Raw genomic sequence first — 27,075 nt, 5'->3', positions numbered from 1 at the left:
ACCGGGAACAAAATGGTTTAAGATTTTTCACATTCAAACCATTCTTTTTTTCCTTAAGCTTCTGGAAGTTTTGATCTCCTTGACAACACTGACATCCATCTGCACTTCCCAGCTGGAGCTGTCACAAAAGATGGACCATCTGCTGGCGTTACCATAGTAACCTGTCTTGCCTCACTCTTCAGCGGGCGGCTGGTGTGTTCAGATGTAGCCATGACAGGAGAAATTACACTAAGAGGCCTTGTTCTTCCTGTAAGCATCATTTCAGAAAAGAGCCAAGTTTTATTAATTCTCCCTATTCTGGGTATAAAATCTGGTTATAGCCATTTGCAGCAATCCAGTCTCTTTTGGTGCGCTGTCAGGCTGAGGGGAAGCCAGCCCGCTGCAGTGCCACACCATTCCTTATGGCCTTACATTGAACGCTAAAGCTCCCCTTGATGCTGCTTTTGGGGAAAGCACTCCAAAATGTTTAGCGAGAAAGGAAACCTGGACATCTTAAAATTCAAGATGGTCCCAGAATTGCAATTTCTAAACTGTTAATATAGAACTAAATCCAGTTTAATGTGAAAAGTTGTTTCTTAAAGCTCTTGCAGTTACTGAATGTAGGTTACTCTTGAAGCCATCTCCAAATGCGCGGTTTTGAAGTTGTCTTAAATTGTTATTTGTACATAGTTCAGTTGAATGGTTCCTGTGAAGCTTTTTCAAAGCATGAGGTCAAAGGCAAGTTTTCAAACCAATAGAGTTTTAGTTCTCAGTATCAAATGGAGCCTGCTATAAGTGATTAGGCAGATATGGAATTTGAGTTACCTCTCATACCAAATGATGGACAAAGGAAGTGTGAAATAGTTTTTATTTTGTTTCATGCAGTAAACCAGAGGTAACATGGAAAGGTGTCTGACTAGAAGGGTCTCTGAAACAGCATTATGGTGGCAGTCAGACTGATAACGATGATTGCCTGTTGGTCAAGGCTGTAGTGAAAAATAAGCATTGCATTGAGGCTGCCCTGATGCAGCTTACTCAGTTTAACAGATAAATCGCCTTTACTATAGCAGTGACCAAATTTTGCCTACTCATTACAGTTGGTGCAAAAATTGGTTATATCTAAATACTAGACCAGATTTACCTTCCTTCTATATGTTGTCTAGAATCCTGTGGCATTGCACCCTTAAGGCTACTTTCCCCCTAAACCTGGTACTGTCCTTATCATAAGAACAGTTTTAATGTAGGTACAGGGTTTCAGCATATCCTGTGAAAAAAATGAGTCCGGGCCCTGTTTCTTAAGAAATCCTGAAAAGTGGTGACTCTTCCACTATTGATGCTCTTGTACCTGCATTCCCAGATTAAATTTTAATTTTCTTTCAACTGTTATAGAAAGGATACAGCAACATATTAACATACTCCCCTCATTAAGCATATAATGAGCTAAAACTACAGCTGCATTTTTGTTTTCCTAAATGACTGGGGGAGGGAGAACCTTTCATTAAAGTTTAACTCCTCATGTGATTTGTTACAATGATTACCTCATTAGATCGGTGTCATGAATGTTTTCATGTATGTATTTCTTCTCATTAGGTGGGGGGAATTAAAGACAAAGTCCTGGCAGCACACCGAGCTGGACTGAAGAGAATCATCATTCCTCAGAGAAATGAAAAGGATCTTGAAGAAATTGCAGTGAACATACGGCAAGATTTGACTTTTGTTATGGCAAGCTGCCTGGATGAAGTTCTTAACGCAGCTTTTGATGGAGGCTTTGCAGTTAAGCCCAGAGTTGAGCTTCTGAATAGTAAACTTTAAGCAGCCAGGCCAAGATTACATCTGTATTGAGTTTCAGAGATCAAGAGTTATCAATATATCAAGTAGAACTGTGAGCTAAACTTGATTGTTTAAATGTGGGTGTAAATGTGTACTACTACAGCAGTTAATCTAAAACCACATTTTACTAACATCAACAAAGAATCATGGAAAAAATACCCCTTTACTGATAAGATTAAAGCATGAGAAAGCTGAGGCTGCCAAGAAGGAATCCTCAGCTCATCTGACATAGCTGTATATAAACAGGGAATAGGCTGAGAAAGTCGGGGCTGTTCAGCCTGGAGAAGAGAAGGCTGAGTGGAGACCTCATAGCAGCCTTCCAGTATCTGAAGGGGGGCTACAGAGATGCTGGGGGGCACTCTTCATTAGGGACTGTAGTGATAGGACAAGGGGGGATGAGTTCAAACTTAAACAGGGGAAGTTTAGAGTGGATATAAGGAAGAAGTTCTTTCCTGTTAGGGTGGTGAGGCACTGGAATGGGTTGCCCAGGGGGGTTGTGAATGCTCCATCCCTGGTGGTGTTCAGGGCCAGGTTGAACAGAACCTTGGGTGAGATGGCAGGAGGGCTTGTAACTAGATGATCCTAAGGTCCTTTCCAACCCTAACTATTCTATGATTCTGTGATTCTACAATACATAATTCTGTGAGCTGTAGTTAGAGAACACAAATTGCAGCAAATTCAGCTCAGCAAGAGTCCAATATGCTAAAAAGTAAACTGATTTAGCCCAACAGTTTACTTATTTAGGAAATACCATTCAAAACACTAAGGAGCAGCAGCAGCAGGGGAAAAATAAGGGGTTTGAAATCTAAAAAATATGCTTAAGGGATCTGAACAGAAGCAATATGGTCCAAGTTAAGTTACTAAGTCCTTTCAACCCTCACCTCTGGTTTGTGGCAAGGTCTATGCAGACATCATTTTTCCAACCTAAATCCAGGAACCTACTCCAAAGAACTGAAATGTTCTAATTCTCATGAGAGGAGGGAGAAGACGCACTCAGGTCTAGGTACATGCAGTTGTACTGTCAGCACCAGGAGATGGAGCACACTTGAAGACTGTGAAAAAAACCTGGTCATGTTTTGGAGGGACAACATGTTGTGCCTTTCTTACCTGACAGAAATCACTTTGAGCCTGGGGTGCCTGTGTCTGGAGTTAGCCTATAAAGAGTGAATCGTTCATAAACAATGCCACGAGAACACTGGATCATCACATTGCATTAGGTACTGCACACTGCAAGTGATGTAAGAAAAATCAAGCATATTTAAGAAAAAGCCTGTCAGTGTCCCATCTCAGCTGACAGCTTTGTCTTGGCTTCCCCTGAATGTGAGTGTGGATAGGAATTTAAACTTTTTAAATGTAAGATCCTTGAGTATTTCATTGTTTCATGCTAGGGTCAACCACAAGGGAAGCCCCATAGATTACAGTCTCATCCTGCTCATTTATTCTGAAACAAACTGGACTGTGCTCATGAAATGCAAACTCTGTCACTGACAAAAGGTAGTACAGATGTAGCCTATAGATCAAATGTAGTGATTTGTTTTGCTTTCATTTCTGTAGACAGAAAGCTGATTTACCTGGAACATAACAGCACCATAGCAATAAATTATGTATTTCTGTACCTGATCACAAAAGATTTTACAAATGTCACCGAAGGCAATCTAATAAAATCATAATGTTTCACTATTTTAAGAATTCTGTTTCAGTCATTCACTAGGCACCTTGCAAGGGTAAGAGGCAACAACCACTGAGTCTCAAACCACCTTACAAGATACTTGAACACAGAATACACAAAGAAACTAGACAATTGGTGAAACACTACAAAGGTAACATCACCAATGCACTGCTTCAGCTGCTGCAATTTAAAGCACTACTGCAACCAACCAGCAAAAAATCTCAAACAGAACCCAAACATTAACATCCACATATCCACATTTGACAATAATTTTCCTTTTAAAGCTTGCCCCCCCCCCCCCCCCCCAAGGGCAATGAAAAGCAATGGAAACAGGGCTAGCAAACGAAAGATCTACTGCATTTCATCCCACCTATTAAATATGAATACTCACTCCCAATACAGCAAAGTAAAACAATGCTTTCTAGAATAAATAGCTACTGTCACAACCATGCCAGACTTTAATACACCATTTATTTTAAATAAGGCAGTGAACTGTGTACAGTGTACAGACTTCTAGTATGTTTTCTGTTTCCATTTCAGAGTGTAGTTGACTCACCATATCCTCAAACTCTTTAAAGGAGAGCCACTGAAAGAAGCTTCTAATACTTTTGAGGATCTGGATCTGGGCCTAAGGATAATAATCTCTAATCATTCCATCTGATGATGAACACACCATATTCCATACAGATTTTTTAACAAGACCAGAGAGCTGGAAACAAGCTGACCTAGCAAGCAAACATGAGTCCCAAGCAGCTGATCACACACAAGTCAGTGTATCCCTCAAAATATCAAAAAGTGTTTAGCCAAGTTTCTGTCAAAATACCAGGAGACAAACCAGAGGTAAATGCAGGCAGGCTTCATTAGGTGAGAGTAATTACTGAATTTGGAAGACTGCAAATAATTACTGTATATTCACACAGAAAAAGATGCCACATTGCTGGATTTCTGAAATGTTTTATCTATTGTCACAAGGCATCACTACATCTTTTAAATCAAATCTGTGTGCTGTTCCAACAGCCTAGATATCAGATTTTAAGCGAAACTTTTACTACAGAAAGCCAGCTATTTCTGTAGCACTTTATTAATCCAACCAGATGGATTTTAAGTTCCTTACCCATACTTACCTCATCATGCATCAAAATAGTAAGAGCAAGAGTTGTCTTAATAGATCAACCTCTGACAAGAAAGTTAAGACAGTGCACAGTAAATATAACTGTATTTTAATGGGTTACAAAAGTAGTTAATAGCCAGCCTACCTCCCCAACCACATGTCCACCACCACCAGGTTTGACAAAGATCTCTTTCAAACAGCTTTTCAGCTTAGTCTATTCTGTGTGTCTATGACTTGGAACACAAATACCATATACATTTATGGCTTCGTCTTTCACATACAGATGGACTGTGGTAAGCCCAGTAACCTTCAAAAGGCTTTCTGTCTGGGGAGTCACACCTGTAGGAGACTGTTTGCATTGTGACGTCCGTCATGTCACTAATATACAGAAATCAGCTCAAGGCAGTTCCTTTAGCAACAACCAAAAGCCATGAAGACAAAAAACTAAGCAAGAGTATCAATGTCAAACTTTGAGCTAATGCAAAAAGCAAAAGTTGGGTTGTTTTGTTTTTGAATTTGCCAGGTATTCTCTTAATGACAAACATAAAAAGACTGAAAGCATCTCATTCTGACTGCCTTTTTTTTTAAGCAAATGGTCTGGGTTTGCAATTGAAATACTGCTTAAGATAACACCTTCTTTGTACTGCAAACAACAAATACAAGGATGCAATCATGTTTCTAAACATCTCTAAATTTGAAGCCTGAATTTAAACAAAATAATAATTCACAAAACTCTTAGTAATTGTTCCTTTTTGGTAGAAGATAACTTGAAGTACAACAACATCTTGACCTGTTTTTAGAGGAGCTTTCTTTACCGATATATCTTTCAACAGAATTACTTCTTTCAAGTTCTGTACATTCACAGAATAGCTCAATTAAGAACAGCATCACCAAAGAATTGACTACTGGAAAGAGACAAAATTTACCAAACATACAGAAACAGAAGTTTTACCATAGCAATTGTGTATATCAAAAGATGACACCGGTAATTATTTTTTAAAAAGATACAAAAAAGAGAAAAACCTGAATTACAGAAAAGAAAGTCATATTTATTTAATGAAAAACTAGAAGTTAATAAAAATTAGCAAATACACAAAAAATATACACAAACAGCAGCAATACTATGTAGTGACTTACAAAGGGGGGATGGGAAGGGAGGGAAGCAGTGGCCAGAGACCAGACCACTCAACATGGCTTGTCAGTCAAAGGAGTGGAGGAAAAAAAAAAAAAAAAAATCACAAACAAAACCACAAAACAGTATCCTTTTCAACAGTACAATCAATCTACAAACAAGGTTTTAGAATTATTTTACAACATTTTCTGTAGAATCAATTCTTAATACAAAAGATGCCCATTTTGGGTGTATATATATTTTCAGTGGTTTACTGTTGACTTATTTTAAATATATTAGTGTTACTACATGCAACTGCTTCTTGTAATTTAACAGCCTTTCCTTTTATTTACCTTCATATATGTCTAGCCTCCATCTACCAAATAATTCATCCGACAGTCAAAGGTGGTTACCCTAGTTTCAGCTAAATTAAATGCAACGATTTAAACACTGGCCTCAAGAGGTTGGATTGCCATTTTAACACATGGATATAGTTACATTGATGCCTAAATTGCCGTTTTCTGCAAAGAGCTGTGCAATGCTGGTGTCAAAGACTAGACAGTCACTATTCATAATGGCTGTTGAGATCCCCTCATGGATAGATCGAGGAGTTGCTTCCCAAGTCAATCGCCGTCTATGACCATTTAACTCCAGCCGATAAGCAAAGTTTTCTGCTTGCTTGCGGGTTCCTATCAGCTGTACAATCGCAAAGAACTGCTGATGACCATCATACTTCTCCTGTTTCTCCAATACTAACATGAAATGAAAGCCAAAACAAGACTGCATCATAACCCAGTCAACAGCACCAGGAAGATTAATGTCTGTAGCAAGGAAGACGATATCTTCTCCCTGAAGTGTTGTAATGGACTTATGTTGATGCATCAGGTGTGGCATTACAGCATCCAGAGAACCTTGCCATTTACAGGAAGCACCGGGACACGGACAAGAATAAGGCCTAAACTCGCACAGCTCCTCATGGTCTGCTTTTTCTGTGTGTGGCAAAGTTATCTCACATCCAGAAGAGGCATATTTACATGGGAATAGTACAGAATTGGCAACTTTCTCCATCGCCAGGTTACGAATGGAGCCCAGCGGGCCTCGGCAAGTTGGACAGCACGTAAGTTTGGGGCGACAGTTGCTGCAAACAAGATGGCCACTCTGACATTGAAGAATTGGTGGAAGCACATAGTCAAAACACACAGGGCACTCAAAGAGACTAGCCAAGTCATTATTAGAAGCTGTAGTGCCTGTCAGCGCAGGCACCCTCTGTGACGGTGTACACTTTGAAGTACCCGTGGGTAGTGCTGTAGCAGTCTGACGGCTCATTTCTGCAACAGAACAGAGAAAAAAGCATGAGTACCCAGACCCATTTGATTTTCCTCTGCATAGATTTGCTTGATTTACAAAGAAATCTCAAAAGAAACCAGATACAAATGACAGTGCAAAGCCTCCATGTAAAACAAACTGTGGGTATGTTACGTGGAGAATATCAGTTGTGCTCCATACAACACAAACACTTGTACAAGATGCAGATGTAACAAGTGAAGAAGTTCTCAGAATTATTCTGAAGTAGAATTTACTTACTGGAAACTCCAAGGGAGATGAGTAAAGATACACTGAAAACGAAACTGAAATCCTCAAAGTTTGTTGCTGGTGTTTTGTTATCAAAGGGGGAGGGGGTGGTGTTAATACTGCATTTACAAAATACTCCACCCAGGCCACTGGGTGTAACAACTGGGAGCACTATAAAGCAATTCTAAGGCTGAATTTTTAGTTCCCTCGTATTTAGTGAGATGAGAAACCAGACATGATCTTAAAAGATACGACCTTCTCAGTGACCATGTTTACTGTATTTTTTTTTTTTGTCTTAAATTGAAAACCAGTAGCAAGGAAAGCCATAGCTCAGAGATCACTACAATGCTTTGTTCCCAGGACAGGGCACTGAATCTTCATTTTCATTACTCTATTACTAAGGCTTGTAAAGCATATCCACTGCTTCAGCTTCCTGAACTAAACCATTTGTGAAGATATAAGAAAAGAAAACCCAAGAATTTTATTGAATTTCCCAAATAAATTAAAAAGAAATTTGAATTTGAGAATTAATTTTAACATCTTAGAGCTCAAACATTCCCAGTATTTGAAGAGGCACTGATGTTGATTAAGTTTCAGAGTCAGCGGAGTTCACACTAAAGTTCTGTCCTTTCAAACATCCCCATACAAAAGTTGAGCCCTGCCTGCCAAAGCACCTTGCTCAAGCATTAATAAAAATAACAGGCCAGTTAAAGTACTGATGGATTCATCCCCCCAACTCTCCTCCTTCCCGTGCATAAGAAATTACTAGTACTACCAGAAAAAAATAAACAGTCCAGTTTGAAAAGACAAACCTTCCTAAGTGAAGGAAGTTAAATGTTATCCAAAACTGGCTTCCATTACACAGTAAAATTCTCAACCACCTTAACTGCTTCCGTGCAAGTACACCAGCTCTGCATCTGTCACATACGTATAAAGCTTTCAAAATAAACCTCATCCTTAATCACCCTGCTATATGACATGGGAATATTAGGCAATAGGCAACCTTCCCATATTTAGCATCATTTCACCCGCAAACTTACTCATACTTGGACTAGATACCTCAAAGCAGCATACTGTGCATGCTTTCGCAAGACATGCGCAGTTCAGGGCATGCAGCAAAGGAACTAAGAGACTTGAACATAAAATAAACTTATCCCTTGACATTCAAAAAGTAAACAGACAAGCAATTTCAAGTTCTTCTACAGAAGCACCTCTCTCCCAAGTCAAGAGCTAGAAAAACACTGAGATTCAGTACTTAGTCACATGCCCAACAACAGCATCATCTCACCCCTCAAAAATCTCTTCCTTCATCTCAGGCTTCTTGGACTAGAGATACACAGTTCCCATCTCTGGGGAAAAAAATTAACCAAACTCAAACAATGCTGGACCTTAACTGATACTGTAGAGATATGACAGGAATGTTTGTATCTTCTGGATTCATTTCCCTACTGTAAGGCATTCCAGCTTAGATGAAAAGTTCAAAAGTTTATTTGATCTGTGACAAATCAAATAGATGTTCTGGGGAGGCAATGCCACATGAGCTTGTTGCTAGGGGATTCAAATGGTAAAGGCCTCTGTGAGAACTGAGCACTGCTGTTTTTTTTCCTCAGCACCTATAGGTGGGAGACTCATGACATGACGCAGTTCTAAAATCTAGAACAAATTATACACAGAAAGGAACTGAACATGGGAGAACAAATTCTGATCATGGTATTCACTTGGAAAGAGCTTAGAATCACAGACTGATTTGGGTTGGAAGGCACCTTAAAACTCACGCAGTTCCACTAGTTCACTAGACCAGGCTGCTCAATCACGAATCACATGCATATTCATATGTCAGATTCTAAGCATGTTTCCCTTGAATATTGTAAACACACACATTTCAGAAACATTTGTGTTTCATCTTCCCTGTACTTACAGGTCCTGATGCAGGGATCCCCACTAACCCACAGATAACTGGTGAACGAACCCACTGCGTTAGACCAGTTCCCTGGGCAGTCTGACAGGCTGGGTGAGCTCTGCTTTCTTTAATTACACCTCTGGGGGCCCATTCAACAGTTAAATTAAGCAACATTCAAACTTTGCAGGAGACCTTATGCACAGAGGTACTTCCCACTTAAACCTCCTAAACCTCAATGTACTAGAGAAAAGAACCATGTACTACAGAAAACCGTACAGCCCTGTTTTATCACCATTTCTGTGTGACCAACCTTCACACACACCTTCCACAACTGAGGACTGTCCAAACGAGCAGGGAATTAAACTGAGCAGGAATCTGTGAAGCAGGCCTTTGAGATTAGCACACAAGGAATAAACTGGATAAAACTATAAACTGTAATTCACCAAGCCTAAACCTGCCCAAAGCCCACATTTTCATGACTTGTTAACTCAAAGATGAATAATACATCATGATGGAAAAGTGAGAATTTCTTATAGCTCTCTTGAAAACTACAAGTTAATCACAAACACAAGCGTTAACAGTACAATATATTTAACCTACTAAACTATCAAAACCATACAATTACAAACCACATAAAAATAACTACAGAACTGGAAATAAAATACATTTTTAGTTAAAAAAGCTTTACTACAGGTAAAAACCCCTAATACGCAATATGTGTTACTATCTCTGTTTGCATACACTGGGAATGAGTCTCTAAACAACAGCGACAAACTAAGGCTAAGCATCATTGTCAAAGTATTATTTCTTACAACATAAATTATTCAAGAGATTGTACAAATTAAAAAACAAACAAAACCCTAACAACAAAAAACCAAAACAAAATCAAGAGTGAAAAGTGCATTTTAAGATTTCTTAGTTCTAAAGCAAGAAAAACTCCATCCCTGACACCAGAACGCACACAGCTGTTGAGGGAACTCCTCAATACGGTTCTGCGGAGGGGTGAGCTGCACACTCCAGAGGGACAGGCTTTTAGAGCTCCTACACAACAGCTTACAGCCCTGCGCACACCGCGAGTCACAAGTCGCTACCTTTCCCCTTGCTGGCGTTACTTCCCGGCAAGCAGGCACACAGCACTTCCTTCCACGAATGCGGGGAGCTGGAGGCCGATCTCCCCGTCATGCGGAGCGGAGGAGCTCATCGCGTCTCCGCTGGGCTGTCCGGGGTGCACAGATACCCGGCGGGACCCCGCTCCGCTCCAAGCGCTGCTGTCACCCCCCCATTACGGCTGCACCCACGCTCCGGCCCAGCGCCCCAAAATGGTTTCCCCAACCTCGGTCTCGCCGCGGGCCGGCCGCGCCGGGCAACGGCTGGGTTGGGCTGGGCTGGGCTGAGCTGGCTCCTCCTGCCGGCGCTGCCCCGCGCCCGGCCGCGGGCCAGCTGCAGAGGCAGCGCGGCCCACACCGGCCATTGGCTGCCCCGGGCGGCCCCGCCCCGCCTCCGCCCGCAGAGGGTAGGGCGCGGCGGCCCGGCTCGGGCGCAGCGCGGGCGGCCCCCGGCGGCCGTTGGCACCCATTGGACCGCGGGCAGCGCCTCGCCCCAGCACGGACACCCCGAAGGGCCCGAGTCGGCCCAGGACCGCCGCGCACACCGCCGCCTCCTAGCACCTGTACACAGAGCCCCCCTCAACACCGGTATGTGATTCTCACGTGCCGCAACCACTTCTCTTCACATACAGAGATGGATCTGATAATCCTCCCCAAATAACCGCTTCTAAAAAGCTATAGACTGCATTCAAAACACGGATTTCTCTTCCCGTTGCCGCTATTTCAATGCTCTAATTAGCATTTTCCACTGAAGTACCCGTTCAACATGAATTTTCACCATTTCTATGAAGCAGAAGCATACTAAACCCTAGGAAAAGACCAACAGACTTGGAAAAACGTGACAGTTGAATTTCCATGTGGACTGTTGACAAAATAGAACAGTTTAAGGATAAAGGAGCTGGAAACCAAGTCAACACGATGCATGATGCACACTCTGGGCTCATCAAACCTTCAGCATTACAGAATACAGACGTAAGGATAGCAAGATCATGGAGGTACAAGTTCCAGTGGTGGCAACAGAACAACATACTGCAGTAAATTGTTTTGGTCACATAAAAAGGATACAGTATCAGAATCAAGAAAATTATCTTTGAAAATGCATCCCTACTACTTGAAATTCAAGTCCTGTTCAAGGAAGACCATGGACCCTTGTACTGGCACTCCACTACATACAAATAACACCCCATCACTAGTAACGAAAACTATCAGGACAGTACAAGACATGCTTCAGCCTCCCCCAGACATGCAATATACAACATCCCCCCCCTGCTAAGAGTCAAGAAAGTTTCCAAACAACTCAGAAAAGCTGAAGAAAACCAGCACTGAAATGGCTTTCGAGAAATCAAGAGTGCCTTCTGAAGTGTGTGAAACACACCCTGGGCTCTCCCTTCTGCAGTAAAGCAGCTGCCCCAAAACACAAATCACTAGCCCCTCCATAGGTTACTGAATGCTCTGCTAGACTGATGTAATGTACAATGCCTGAAGAGAGAAAGCCTTTGAAACTCCAGACAGATAAAAAAGTTACAGTGAAAAGAGGAAGATGCAATCAATCCACTGTTTAAAAAGCTCAGCTGAGGTGCAGGCATAGGAAAGCAGTTTCAAGGAAGCTCAAAACAATGATACACCTCGCATGCCACAGAATTAACAGTACACAGGAAAGGATCGATACCCTTTCAGCTGCTCATCTTTTAAAGGTGTTGGCTCCAGACACCACTCTAGAAATTACCTCTCTTGCCCTGCACCAAAATACAAGGTACCTTTGACAAATTCAAGTCAATACCACCCACTTACCCAAAATCTTCACCCTCAACAAACGGATTAAGACTTAGATTTAACATTCTAATTTGCTTTTGAGGGAGTATCTGAATATTGGTTTGGGGAAAAAAAAAAAAACCATGAGACGTAGATGTAGAGTCATCTAAACGGCTGGAAGACAGAAAAAACCCTCCGATTCTGTAATGCTGAGGAGTGGTGTAAGGACAGGATCTGCCTTTTCACAGATGCAATAAACTTTTTTTTTTCAATCATGTTTCAGAACTAATTGAATTCAGAGACTTCCACTCAAAATGCATTCTTAATGCATTACAGCCATCAACAAAGTTAGACAAAATCTGTCAACTTTTTCAACTCTACATTCATATTTGAAAATAAGACTTTTTAAAAACCAATCCCCTTTTACTGAGCACTGCAAATGAGAACATTTCATGACAGTGTTTGAAGTTGTAAAGAAAACAGATAGGTTACTTTTTCTAAGATGTGATGTAAGTCAAGGAGTGCCAAAACCTGAAAGTTAACCTGTTGAAAATACTCATTAAACAGGTGTAAATAAGATCTTAAAAGAAGATAAAGATTGGTAACGCCTGTAAAATACTATAAACAATAAATTGAAAATACTAAAGAGTGACCAATATTTCCTTGGCAGCAGCAGCAGGTTTTGTGAATGCAACAGAAAAAAAGTGTGTGTATATTTAGGAACAAGAATGGGTGCACATATACAAGTATACTCTAAGTACGTAATATCACGCCCAAGAAGCTGCAAGTGTTAGCGATACTGAAGTCACAAGTGAGTATTATCTTGAGAATGAAGGTGATTATAAAGCACACTTGGTTCTGATTAGAAAGGGGCTCCAGCATCTTTTAAGTAGGGAGCTTTCTCACAAATTTTAAAGTAGCACTGATTTCATATAAAAAATTCTTAGGATACCATAACTTTGTAGCATGGCTGCTCAGTTATGAAAAGTCTTAAGTGGCTGAGGTAACATCTACAGGTCTACGGAAAAATCAGCTTTTCAACAACTTGTACTTACTATTTCTGAAAGTCATCCTCCAAGGAATCTACCTTTACATGTCCTCTCTTGCACTCATAATCAGCAAAACAGAAGGGAAAAGGGTTTTAGCAGGCTCTAGTGAAAATACTATGTATTAGCCTCACCACCACCAAACCCACACCTCAGCAATCAAACACATGTAACATTAAGTGCATTATGCACAACTCTCCCAGTGAATAGCTTGTATTTTTTTAATTAATATTTTTAATTTCTATTTAAATTTCAAGACACTTGAGGGCCCAAGGTTTATCAATTTATCTCCCACTGCTCTTGGATGATTTCAGAGTACAAAGGCTTGGCATGCTTAATATCAAATGCATGCTTGCTCCTGCAAGTGTGATTAACACCAGGCACAGAAAAGTACATCCCAGCTTATCCACTGCCTCTCTACCTACTGGCCTACTTCAAAACTTCCAGAAGACAGTTCCTGACATAAATTATTAATCAACTACAAAACACGATTTAGTCTCTATACACTCTGGTTTTGATTCATGAATTATGAATTTTTTCAACTCTTCCGGACACTGTTTTCTTTAGTGCCCTTTAACTACATGCTATTTATTACTTCAGGCATCTCAGGGCTTCTAATTTCCTGCATAACAGCCAAAAGCCAGAGCAATCCAATGTAACAGATAATAAAGCAAGCCCCTCAAAATATTACAAAATTGAGGCAAGTCACAAGATGATTTCCTTTTCCAAAACATCACCTGTCCAGTTCATTTCCTTTGTATACAAAATTGCAACAGTTTCCATCACCTTGTAGTGACCTAGCCTGCCTGGAAGTGCAGGTAGTTTTTTTCTTGCATCTGAAGACACTCCCTACCAACCCCTCTTCCCAACCATCAGGAAAGGAAATCCCAATGGATTTCTATAACCATGGAATCAGTCATCCTCTTTGTGGCTACCTCTGCAGTGAGCCACCAGACCCTAAGGCTCAGTGTTCTGATGCTATCAAATATATTCTCATGTACATAGTATGATAACCAGTTGAGTCACTGCTAGTGGGCAATCCAGGTCTTCTCCAAATTCAACACATACTGCATGGCAGATGCAGATCCAGACAGCACTATGTAAACACAAACAATAATATTACGTCCATCAAATTATAGTGACCTGTTTCTAATCCAATACAAAAGCTTGAGTCTTGGCTAGTGTCCTTTGACTTCTGCTTCACCACTAACTATTTCTCCTGCCTATCAATGCCAGAATATAAAATACCAACCCAAGACGGTTTTCCTAGGTACTGAAGTTTTTCTTTCCCACAACTTTAAAATGTAAAATTAAGAAGGAACAGTGCCCTATAAAAGACATACAACACTACATAAAATCCATATGAGCAAGCCACTACTACCATGACTACAGCTTAATGTAGTCATCATGTAACTTTTGAATGCGGTAGTCATGCAAGTTTTAAATGCAACAAGTAATTTCATCAATGTAAAAAAAGCCAGTAACCCATACTGTAGCCAACCAGAATTTTCCATACTCTAAAGAATCAAGATCCAAGCTGGCATGGAATATTGGAGACTATACTGCTATGGCACTCCAGTCTGGTAGAGAAAGGCTAACTGAAGACCAGAGTTCAGAGAAAGAACAACTAACTGATAAACCCCCAAATTTCATTCTAGAATGAACACTAGAAATGTCTGATTAATAGCAAAAAACTGAGTTTGGACTACTCACTCTGTACTGTACTATCAAAGAACATCTCAGCTTTCATATGTCTTGCAATTATAAGAACACAGACCATAAACAAATAATAAAGCAAAATAGGATGTGCATCTCTCCCATCTTCTCAGAGATGGAAGGAGAGGAAGCTGGACAGAAAACAAAAGATAGGGGAACTATAAAGGAAATTCCTTAAAATTCTAGCTATACTAAAAACAATTTATCAAATACCACCACTAGGGAAAGAAAATGCAACAATATATGAAAGAAACTGGCATAAACAATAATAGCAAAAATTACTGATATGTGGTAATTTATTAGGTATTAGAAAAAAATTCTTCCCTGTGAGGGTGGTGAGGCCCTGGCACAGGTTGCTCAGAGAAGCTGTGGCTGCCCCATCCCTGGCAGTGTTCAAGGCCAGGGTGGATGGGGCTTGGAGCAAACTGGTCTTGTGGAAGGTGCCCCTGCCCATGGCAGGGGTTGGAATTGGATGAGCTTTAAGGTCCCTTCCAACCCAAACCAGTCTGAAAGTTAAGCCACAAACTAGCCAGTGAAACAACCTTCTTCATTATATAAACAAAAATATAGAGAAAAAGAATCATTATTTAAACACAAATCAAAACCAAACACTTGCATTAGAAAGATCATGGACCACTTCCAAATTGGACGTCACCATTTTTTTCCCTTTTAAAAACAAGCAAATAATTTATCTCACTGACACTGCTGAATCCCATCTACTATAGAGGCATGATGATGGTACTACAGAAATACCACTCAAAGCTGTGTAAGTGCACACTCTAGCAGTGTACTGAAACTGGGCTCTGTGACAAAAGCCTTGTCTTCTTTCCATTCACTAGTTCTGTATCCTCAGTGCCAGGAGTCAGTCGATGGTCAGCGCCTTCCTTTTACACAGGACACCTGAACCACCAGCATGCCTACAAACAGAACCTATACCATGAAAAACTATGGTATGAACTCAAACCAGCAGCTGTCCTACACTAGCCTTCTCAGATACCAAACTGAACATGCCTTTTGGCAGCCTGCTGTAGTTTGATCACAGAAAAGCTAACTGAGATAAAGTAGAAGTTAAGGTTTCAAAATAAAGATAGCACAAACCACCGAATCTAACAAAGTAAGAAAAATTTCATATGAAAATGCAGACAACTCTATGCAAACAGTAAATACCAGAGACAATGGGTTTTATTTTTTAGTAATATCTGATTTCCTTTCACAGTGCACAGAACACACTGAACTAAGCTGCGTCAGGATCATCTTCCAACAATAGCTCAGCCCAGTAATTTCTATAAACACAGGTAGTCAGTTACCTCTTAAAAAGTTCCAGACATAGAATGCTGCAATAAAATGGCAGGCAGGCATACAGGAGGATCGGCTACAAAGTGAATTAGTAACAGCACTAAAAAAAACAACCCAACAAGTTAGTTTTCATGCTGAAACATATACTACCATCCAGAAGTATGTGAAGCAAGAAGCACTTGATTCTATTCTGTATCACAAATGGGCTCTGTATACAACTTCTATTAGCTCAAGAAAAAAACCCGAAACAAAAAAAAAACAACCAAAACTATGTAAATATTCACAGCAAATCCTACCGAGTGTGACAGTTTGGGGGCTGTGGTTCTTTCCTCAGTCTGATTTTGTAAAACCTATATTCTCCACTGCATACTGTAACTTCCATGCAATATTGCATCACCATTCCCTTGTCTGTGGCAGACAAGGGAAGGGTGTGGCGTACGACGTGGAAGTGCCTACCTTAATTCACTAAGGCTGAACACTATAAGAAGAACCTGTACTTCGATGTGTCTTCACATACAAAGTCTTTCTGTGATAACTACTCCCATTCAAATTCAAGACCTATTTTATGATCAATATTCTTCCTGCATAACTAAACAGTTAGTGAGTAGACCATCAGAATAACCAGACCTGATCAAGGAGGACCTGGCCTATAAAAGAAACTGATCATGACACACAAAGCTGCTCTGTAGGAGCAGCCAGGACAAGTTTATGCATATTGACTATGTTTATTAAAATCTTCCCACAAGAGCGCACTGCTTAGGTCCATACATATTTCCATCATAAATAATAATTTATTCTTGCCATGCTTCATCTGTTCTGTATTTCTGTAAGCAGTCCTGTTGACAGTGGAACCCTGTGAAGAATGGTAATATGACCTGTAGAGGGCAAACATGTAGGGGTGGGCATAAAGAACTGAGATAACTAATTCCAGAGTACAGATCTGGGTGCCCTAAGGTATGACAAACATGAAATCTGCACACATGTACCTTCAGCAGCACACAGAGTGACACTGGAAGCCTAACCTAACTTATCAGAAATTATTAAATTTTCAGACCTTCTTGTACTAACCTACACAGAACCTCTAGCCATTCTGACACACAACATAAAAATAAAACACACAACATTTTAAATGTAAAGAATCAAGTATGTATTTTTAAATGGTAACTTCTACATTTTGGAAGAAAGATTTTCCTACTGTGGATACCCAATTCGGGTAGGAAATAAAGAGCACTGATACTATTTACACTGTAACAAATGTAAGACCTTAGTAACATAAATGCAAAAGAGTGGTGCTTTCACATTTCTGATGGTTCCAGACTTACCAGCACTTCATTTCTTTGAACTCCCATTTGCTGCATGTCTTGTGTTTCTAACATCCATTCTTTGAATTACATATGCTTCCATTAAACCCAATCCAGTTTCCTGAAATGACTTGTTTTCCCCACTCCTCAGTCCTGAATCAACTGTTTCTGTAGTACTGTTGCACAAGGATTCAACTGCCACCATTAAAAATCTTTTTAAAAATCATTACTACAGTGTTACTCAGATTCCTAAACTTGGCTACCGACAACTCTACCATGGTTGTACTCCTGCACAGAGCAACAGCTCTACTACTTTTCATGAGAAAGTTTTAGAATGTGGCTTTATCTCAGAAATAACAGCACTCTTCCAGCAAGCATTATCAGCCTGAGACACAGAATGGGTTGAACTGATCATTCCACAGACTACCATGTCACATGAAAAGACTGAGCATTCTCTGAAACCTAAAAACAATAATAATATATACATATGAAAGGCTTAGTGGTAATAGAGCGTTATTGTGTAGCATGGGCGACATGGGTTTAGCTCCTGCTCTGTCACAAGTTTCTGAGTCACCACAAGCAAGTACTTCCCTGCCTTTTACAGGTTTTTCAAACATATCTCACATGTTTTTCAGACATTAATGCAGAAGAGAACATATTAACTTGATAAGGATACTAAATTAACTCTGTAGACCCTACCTAAATCTACTCAAGGTTAGTAATAAATAAATATCATTATACACTAAAGGACACCATATTAAATTATTTAACATCTCAGTTTTTACAGTTAGAAATAGTCAAACTTCAATCACTATTTACTTTCCAACTCCTTGCATACGGGTAACTGCCCTCTACTCATTCTAGTATTTTGTACATCAAAGAGACAAATTAGGGAGACAGGGCAGCTCTCTTCTCACTAATTCTACTGCATTAGGCCAATCTGAAGGCCTGCTTCTGTGACATCAATACCACATTGATATTTTACAGAAAGCAAATAAAGTAATCTTTCTTTAGAGGGATCCTTGTATTACCAAAAAAAAAAAAAAAAGTGCCTCAGCTTTCTTTGTGAAAATCCAACTACCCAACTCTTGAAGCAAGTGATTCAAAATCAGCAGAAGAGCAGCTCTCAGTGTTCTTATGTTCTTTAATGGCCACTGAATTCTGACTAGGTATATCTCAAATGCTAAGTAGAATGCACTCACTATTTCACATATTTGTATTGCCTGGGAAATGGTTCATGGCATGCAAAATGAAAATTCAACTGTAACTGCTCTGAAGTCAGGCCTGACTCTGCATCAGAAAACAAATACAAGATATTATAAACGGTTTTGAAGTGACAGGAATAGATTATCTTTCTGCTGCTTGATGCTCTTTTTATCAGTAGTTTCTAAATTCAACACCCATGACTATGTCCTTCTTTGCAAAATATTGTCCTCTCTTCTGGTATCCAGTTAAATCAAAACTTGAGCCTATGCTGCAGCGGTGAATATCAAACATCAACTGTTAACAATGACTCACTATCCAGAGGACAACTGTAAATTTAAGTACTTTTGAGCTGGCTTCTGTTACAGAAGTTTTACAAAAATATATTGAGTTGGAAGATCAAGCATTCAAAAATTAAGAAATAAAGTTTCACAGGCAACCCTAAGACTACTTCCTCATATTCTATTAAGGAACTCCCTTTATTAAATAACCTTTTTTCCTAAAACCTCCTAACTCCTCTAGTAGATGAGCACCTGTACATCCATGGAAGAATTGTGATTGTACAAGGAACAACTTTTCCTTAAATGGAACACTAGATTTTAACATAAAGCTGTTATGCAAAGCAGCTGGTTTTAATACCCATAAAAGCGCCTTAAAATTACTGTTTACAGGTGCTCTTTTAAAAGAATGTCTATCTCAATTTCTGTTATGGAATGCATACATTTTATTTGTAAAATTTCCTTTCTAATGATTATACTTGACTTAGCACAAAGCCAGACTAAAATTTTATAGTACACCACCAACATCTGCCAGCCAATTTATTCCCCAGTCACACCTGTGCAACCAGTCTTCAAATTACATCCCTAATGTACTTGCATAATCACACAGATATGGGCCATGTAGTGATGAACCCTACACAAATTAATTCAACTTCATTGACACCTTTATGCACAAAAAAAAGGGGGGGGGGGGGGGGAATTTATGTGAACCAAAGTAATTTTGTGCCTCTAATGATTAATATATATTATACACATGTATGCATATGTATTTCAAAACAAACAGAAATCGAGAGATAAGCAGAGCATTTTCATAGCTTTTACAGGAAAACAACTGCACATGCACATAACAAGAAGGAAGAGAACAAGACTTGAGGCTCCTATATAGGCAAAAGTGAACAACTTTACACAAATTTAAAAACTAACTTCAATTAAAAATAAGAAGCTTATCTTGTACACCTTAAAGTGGGATTATATATGTATTGACACACAAACACATATCAAAGCATGTTTCAAACATGATTTCCAAACCAATATGAGGTAATTTAAGAATATTAAAACATCTGATCACAAGACTAGCAAATTCTGAGTCCTACACCTGGTCAAAAAATGCCAGAAGGTTGTAAGGTTTCAAAACACAAAACCACAAAAAGTTAGAGCCCATTTTCACAGACTTGAGAACTGGATTAAGATCTTTGTTCTAAGGTGCTGCATGAAGTTGTGTTGGGTGGTGCAGTAATTAAGAACAGCCCGGTGGAAAAGGACTTGGGGGTGCTGGTTGATGAGAAACTGAACATGAGATAGCTTCAGTGTGCGCTCTCAGCCCAGAAACCAACCGTATCCTGGGCTGCATCAAAAGAAGCATGACCAGCAGGTTGAAGGAGATGATCCTGCCCCTTTACTCTGCTCTCGTGAGACCTCACTTGGAGTACTGTGCGCAGTTTTGGTGTCCTCAACATAAGAAGGACATGGAGCTGTTGGAGTAAGTCCAGAAGAGGGCCATGAGGATGATCAGGGGACTGGAGCACCTCATGTATGAAGACAGGCTGAGAAAGTTGGGGCTGTTCAGCCTGGAGAGAAGCTGCATGGAGACCTTGGAGCAGCCTTCCAGTATCTGAAGGGGGCCTACAAGGGTGCTGGAGAGGAACTCTTCATCGGGAACTGTAGCAATAGGACAAGTGGAAATGGGTTTAAACTTAAACAGGGGAGGGTCAGGCTAGATATAATGAAGTTCTTTCCTGTTAGGGTGGTGAGGCACTGGAACAAGTTGCCCAAAGAAGTGGTAAATGCTCCATCCCTGGCAGTGCTCAAGGCCAGGCTGGACAGAGTCTTGGGTGACATGGTCTAGTGCGAGGCAGCCCTGCCCATGGCAGGGGGTTGGGACTAGATGATCTTAAGGTCCTTTCCAACCTAAACCATTCTATGATTATCTTTCAAAGAAAAGTAGCAACACTACGTGTTTAATGGTTCTGGAACACCTTAACAGCACTTAAGAATGGCTCAGTTCTAGTATTTCTTCAGAACTTTCAGATACCACTACAAACAATCAAAGAAAATATATACAGCACAAAGAACAATCCACCAGATAGAGGCTCCACGACTCCCTCCAGGCACACAAACACAGTATGTCTGGGTGCAATTCTACCATTTCTACAACAAACAAAAGCAAGCTGCTACCAAACTGAATGGTTGCAGTGCCTTTTACCTATTAGTTTTCTTTCTCTTTAAGGTAATGTATTCAGCTAGATCAGTCTTCCACATCTACAGGAGTGCTTACATCGGACATCAGGAAGACACTGAAAACAAGCTGGCAACAGAGAGCCAGACCAGTCTTTCTTAGCTGTAAAACTACGCTTAGACTAAATCCAAGAGCACCTACAATGAGAGAGGATGACAGCTCTTGCAGCAGCAGTGGCTCACAGGTTAACACATGAGCCATGTTAAGCCATACCCAGAGCAAGCTGCTCTGGGAAGTGAACCAGGTAGTAGTTACCCATTCCTCGCAGGTAATTAGTTTTCAACTAAACTTGGAACTAAAACTGGCCCATTTCACATTCACATTGGTGACAGCAATATTGCAAGTTACCACTAGCAGTCTGAACTGAAACTGTCTTTAGCTACTGCTGAACTATAGCTTGTGCAGTGCTACATCTTCTGTTATTTCTTCTTTCCTAATACCAGTGTGTTAACAGCAGCTAACCACTTCCTTTAGAAAAATCATACACCATAGGAAAACTAATACCCGCATCATATTTCAGCATAAAGCAATGTGTACCAAGACTTACAAAACAGAACTTGGAAACCTTGTATTTCAGCTGTCATCCTCTTGCAAAATATAGAGGACACAGAATCTTCCCTCATGAAAGACCTGTAATACAGACTAAACAAAAACAACAAAGATAAGCCTCTTAACACAACTATATTTCTAAGTTAAACACCAGCTCTAGCAATTTTTACCCAAAGGAAACGATTTTCAAGATTTCTCTCCACCAATTTAATACCAAATTGTTTTAAAATACTCCTACTCCAGTTAAAACCTCTTCAACCTTTTGACAATCTGTATGTTAGAAAAATTTAACACACAATTTTACTTCACATGTAGTTTTCCTCTGACATATTTCATCTGAACACGTACTTGAAAATAACTCTTTAAAAAAGTGTGGCATTCTAAATGCTCTTCTTTGACAGCATTCAAAAAAAAAAATACTGAAAAGTCACTGTGGTCTTTCGTCAAGGACTAAATGAATTTTCACTCCATTTAGCACTGTATGCAAGAACTTAAAAATACTAACTTAAAGACTTCATGTCATCCAAAATAATGTTCAAGTAAGTGCTGTTTCACTTTAAGGGACCTGATGACTAATTCCTTAAGCAGCAGAAGTTACCTCTACACTCTCCTTGTTTTTCTTCATGTTTCAGGCAAGGTCATCAATTGTTACAAGAAAAGATACAAACCTGTTCCAAAGGAAAATGGTCAACAACTGCCTGTAGATAAATTTACTGCTCTTTTTATATCAATTTCGCTGTAGGAATATATCCACAGTGATTTTTAAAAAGGTATTTCCAGATGCAGAAGAACAAATACAGTCTTTACCACTGAAATAATATTTTACTTCCCCACTGAAAATAAAGCCAACCTCAGCTTCCCTATTCAGCTTCTAAAAAGAGAAACAAATCAAAATCAGAAGTGCACCATTTGGTTAATTGTAATTATCTAGCACTTTAGCTGATTAAAGTTCTGTGGAATTAGTAACCAAATCTCTCATTATTCCTGTGATAACACAAAGAATCACTATTCTTCTTGTCCTGGTCATTATATAGAAACACAGTATGTAGTCTGGACTAGAACTAAAAAGTATGTATGTGTATGAAGCATAGCATAAAATTTAGGAATATTAATGAGGTATTAATCTAGGGTTTGTTTTCTTTCTTTACTTAGTATAGTTAACAGCTAAACACACTATAGCATAACATAAAACTACCTCACACTTTGAAAAAGAGTAAATTGCTTACACCAAATTCTCTTACTAATGAAACAAAGCATATATATTAAAATAACAGTATGTCTCTACCCATCGTGTATTTTTGTTAGAATCAAAAAGGGTACATCTTACTATTCTTTTTTAATCACAGACTGGTTTGGGTTGGAAGATACCTAAAAGATCATCCAGTTCCAACCCCCTGCTACAGGCAGTGACACCTCCACTAGAGCAGGTTGCTCCTAGCCCTGTCCAACCTAGCCTTGAATGCTGACAGGGACGGGGCAGCCACAGCTTCTCTGGGCAACCTGTGCCAGGGACTCACCACCCTCATAGTGAAGAAGTAATCACAACTAGTTGCCACTTTTCTTAATACTGATTTTCCTTAAAAAAACAAACAAAAAAAAAATCAAGTAAAATTATCTTCTGCATCTACAATGTTCATAATGCTAACGTCAGAGAAGAGATCCTAAGCTGTAGGTCCCAAGCGATGGCTGAGATGAACTAGAGCCTGCCAGCACTTTTACTGCTGCTGCTGTTTGCAGCAGGTGGTATTAACAGTACCAACCAGGACTTGGCTAACCACAGTCAGCAGCTGGAAAGACAATTTTCACTTCGGCTTTCTGCAGACTGAGTTTACGCATCACAACTGCTGAACTGAGCTCCTCACATGTGTCCAGAATTTCATATACCATTGATTTGCCTTAACTCATTTAGATCAGATTAGCTCCTGAAAATAAGACAACCATTAAAGCAAAACACACACAAATAGTCTATTTGGCAAAACTCAGTCCAACTTTTAAAACTGATGGTTACCAGACCACAAACGCTATTACAAGCGTGAAAAAACAAGAAAAACAAAGTGATTCTAACTTAACATCACATTTCTCATAGGAGTTGTATGTATAGTCTTCCAGAATGCTTCATGTAAGATCAGAGCTCATACAACTATCCTACTTTATTGAAGCTTTCAGACCAAAAAGGGTTGCTTCTTATGCAAGCATACTCATACTCCCACTCTTCAACATCAGAGGCAGGTATCTGATGTCTAAGCAGTACCTCTTTCACAATTCACACTAAGCAGACAGCAGCAACTATGCTCAAACCTAAGTATGGAAATTACTTGTGTTATTTAAAATATTACTTTCCCTAGTTCACACCTACTTAGCTGGAGCCACTGAATTTCTGAGCTAACTCCTCTACTACAGTCTAATTAAACTACAGCATTAAAAGCATACCAACAGAAACAGCAGGTTAAAGGACCAGATACTTTGTCATGACATGCACTGTCAGGACTAAAATGCTCATTATTCCATCGTTTTCAGAATTCTTGGGTCACACCAGATTCCCAAAACTAGTGGATAATTTTTTTCCTTGTGCTTTCCTATGTATTTTTTCAGTGCTGTGAAAAGTGCTAAAACTATAGGAGAACATTAGTTTCTATTTAAGCTCACACAATTATTTCTAACACTCATTTTTTACACCAGTGTTATGGTGTAGAATGTATTATAAAAGCAGAACTAATCAATTTATTCTTTAGGTATGCCCCCCAAAGTTATTTTCTACAACAGACTACTGGCCCAGAGATCCATGTTTTATCCTAAAAGCCTCTATTAGTCCACCTGTATTCCAATACCCCAAATCTTCTTGAAGATCAGCTCGAATATCTCAGGCTCGAGAAGAGTCCCTTCCCTTTTTCCTCCCTCTCTAGAACGCACTGTGCTAGCCTCAGAGTTAAACAGAAAAGTGAAACTATGTTCCATGTGTGGAATATCCCATGTCCTTCATGACCTAGTCCAATTAGCTATGAGCTTCCTAACATCCACTCATCTGCCACACTAAACAAATTAAGCCACTTTATCTATTTATTTAGCATATGAGTAAACCGTTTATTATAGAGGAAAGGAAGTATTCTTCCAGACTGATTGAAATAGAAGCTGAAGAGATAATATTGGAGAAATATTGCATGTTTGGTGCTACATACGAAACATGAGCTTATAATAAAAGTGCCAAAAGTTCACTATCGGGAAAAAAAAAACTTAGTTTTTCTCCTGAAGAAATACTTAGGACGCTTCGCCTTTCACTACAAACGGTATTGTATCCTGTCCTTTTAAATCCATAGAGAAGGTAAGAGAACTCCAGCCTTTTAATTTTACAGGGGAAGCCGCGGGATAAGTAAGAATTCCAACCCCCCCCCCCCCCCCCCGCCCGTCTTTGCTCCCACCGGATTAGAGAGGAAGGAGACAGCAGTCTTCCCAAGAAATACCACAGAGGAGCACCGAGCGGCCCATTTACCCCGGCAACCTGTTTCCTGCGGCGGCGGGGCCCGCCGGGGCGCAGGCAGAGGGGCGCCGCCGAGGCCCTCAGTGGTAGGGCCGCCCTGGCCGCCCTTCCTTGGCCGCGCCAGGGCCCGCTCCGCGAGCACAAAGCGCACAGCGAGGCGAGGCCGAGCCCGAGACCACAAAGAGGCAGCCCCGCGGCCCAGACCCTCCGCAACAGCCGGACCGGGCCGCCGCCTCAGCCTGGCGCACAACAGTACAGCAGAAGGGCTCGCAGCCGCCGCGGGGCCCCGTCCCTCCTCCCTTCGGGACCCGCAGGCTCGGCCACGGAAGAAGGTCCCGCCGCACGTCGCTTCCCCGGCTCACGCTGCCTCAAACCCCGTCGCGGGCGGCGGCACGGGGCCCGTCCGTCAGCAGGGAACCGGACGCCCGGGCTGCGCTTAGGCCGCGGCGGGGCCTTGTCCCGACTCTACGCTGCGGCCGCCGAGCCGGCCTTGAGGCCGCGCTGGGGCCTTCTGCAACCGAGCAGGGGTCGCCCCACGCTGGGGACCGGGCGCGGAGAGGGCCCCGTCAGGCCGGTCGCTCTCGCCCCTGCGAGGTCCCTCGGCCTCCTCCCCGCAGCACGCTCACCTGTGGGCGCTGGGCTGGGCGAGACCCCGCTGAGGCGGCCTGGCTCCCCCGATCGTGCGGGCTACGGGGCGACTGGCTGCGCCGCTCTCGCCGAGACGCTCAGTGCCCGGCCCCAACCGCCTGAACCGACCGCGCGCTGCGTGCTGCTTTCCTACCGGCCGAGGACAAACCACCACGAGAGCGCGCCAGCTGCGGCGGAGCGAGCTCTTACCGCCTGCCGGACGCGCTCCCGAGGCGGGCGGGCGGGCGGCAGCGCGCACGCGCACCCAGCAGCGGCACGCAGGTCGGGCTACCCCGCTCCTGGGGCGGCGCGGGCCGGCGAACAAAGGCTGCTCGGCAGCGGCACGTCTGGCGCCCGGCTGCCGGGGGCCTTCGGGCCGCGCTGTGCTCCCACCCACTTGTCGGGCCTGGGGAGAGGCCGCTCCTTACCTGCGCCGCTACCCAGCACCGCCGGGGTTACCCGGCTCCCCCCGCGGCCCAGAGAGCAAGCAAGCGAGTCCAGAGGAGCCGCACGCGCGGCCCTCGCCTCCCCGCACCCGGTGGGCCGCGGCGGCGTGAGCACTCGTGCGCCCAGAGCAAGAGCTGGTTGGCGCAGCAGCACTGGTGGCGGCAAAGCCTTAGAGGCGCGACAGGGCGCTCCCTGACACGAGGGCTGTTAATTCTGTTTAAAAAAAAAACTCAAAAAGCCTCCAAACGAGGTCTTAAAGAGGCCGGTAACATCCAGCACAGAAGCATGGTGGTGGTTCTAAGGGACTGCGTACAAACTCCTCTTCCAGTCTCTTTAAAGGCCTTGCATAATTCAGGTTAGGTCCCCATCCGGCAATGCCTTTATTTAGGGCATGTAACTTTCAACACATAAACTGAGTGAAATTAGTATAGCTACTGCTGTGTTTACATATGCTTTCTTGGATTAGGACACTGAGCATCTACTGAAATTATTCAGGTTTGCCAGAGGAGAGCCACTGTTTATTTTCTGTAAATTATTTAAAAATATGTATTTGCTATCCTACTTCAATTTTGAATGACTGAAGCATTTTCTTGGCTAGTTTAACTGGTTATCCAGATGGTTCTCAATATCGTCCTCATTCCTTCTGATGACCAGAAAGCATTTCTTTTTGTGTAACATTCTTGTGTTGAACCTGCCAAGTCTGCTCTTATTCAGAGATTTTGGAGGATTAGTTTTAAGGCAGCTTCTCAATAATACATCCATGTAGTGATGCCGTACAATAGGTATCAAACACATTATTTAGGAATCCTCCCAAGTGTAGATAACGTGAGTTATTTGTTGTTGAAGAATGACAGCTATGGGAACAACTTCA

General features: G+C 41.4%; 2 protein-coding genes across 3 annotated transcripts in view; one reads left to right on the top strand and one right to left on the bottom strand.

The window, feature by feature from the left end:
- Positions 1-1,906, top strand: part of LONP2 (lon peptidase 2, peroxisomal) — a 48,523-nt gene extending 46,617 nt beyond the window's left edge. Inside the window, exons 14-15 of the mRNA XM_057400122.1 lie at positions 59-249; positions 1,570-1,906. Coding sequence (XP_057256105.1) covers positions 59-249; positions 1,570-1,791 — 413 coding nt within the window. The 3' untranslated portion in view covers positions 1,792-1,906. The remainder of the gene's footprint in view (positions 1-58; positions 250-1,569) is intronic.
- Positions 1,907-4,677: 2,771 nt separating this feature from the next.
- LOC130594310 (E3 ubiquitin-protein ligase SIAH1-like) lies at positions 4,678-25,920 on the bottom strand. Of its 2 annotated transcripts, none has more exons than XM_057400108.1 (2): positions 25,757-25,920; positions 4,678-7,028 (listed from the first exon to the last, which is right to left on the bottom strand). In XM_057400108.1, exon 2 carries the CDS (start codon positions 7,024-7,026, stop codon positions 6,178-6,180), a length of 849 nt encoding a protein of 282 aa, XP_057256091.1. In that variant the 5' UTR covers positions 7,027-7,028; positions 25,757-25,920; the 3' UTR covers positions 4,678-6,177. The 2 variants fall into 2 exon arrangements, with proteins under 2 accessions (XP_057256091.1, XP_057256084.1); XM_057400101.1 differs by lacking the exon at positions 25,757-25,920 and adding an exon at positions 10,264-10,521.
- Positions 25,921-27,075: the final 1,155 nt, after the last annotated feature.

This window comes from Pezoporus wallicus, unplaced genomic scaffold (assembly GCF_028554395.1).
Source record: "Pezoporus wallicus isolate ANWC-B61680 ecotype Strahan unplaced genomic scaffold, APGP_CSIRO_Pwel_v1 contig_13243, whole genome shotgun sequence".
Lineage (NCBI taxonomy): Eukaryota > Metazoa > Chordata > Aves > Psittaciformes > Psittacidae > Pezoporus > Pezoporus wallicus.
The sequence above is the reverse complement of the archived record's forward strand: the minus strand, read 5'-3'. Positions and strand labels throughout refer to the sequence as shown.

Bases quoted from the DNA above. Each gene is read 5' to 3' on its own strand.
- LOC130594310 (XM_057400101.1), bottom strand. From the start codon at position 10,354: ATGACGGGGAGATCGGCCTCCAGCTCCCCGCATTCGTGGAAGGAAGTG. The intron at 7,029-10,263 runs GTAGCGACTTGT...GTTCTGTTGCAG, and splicing joins TAACGCCAGCAAGGGGAAAG to AAATGAGCCGTCAGACTGCT.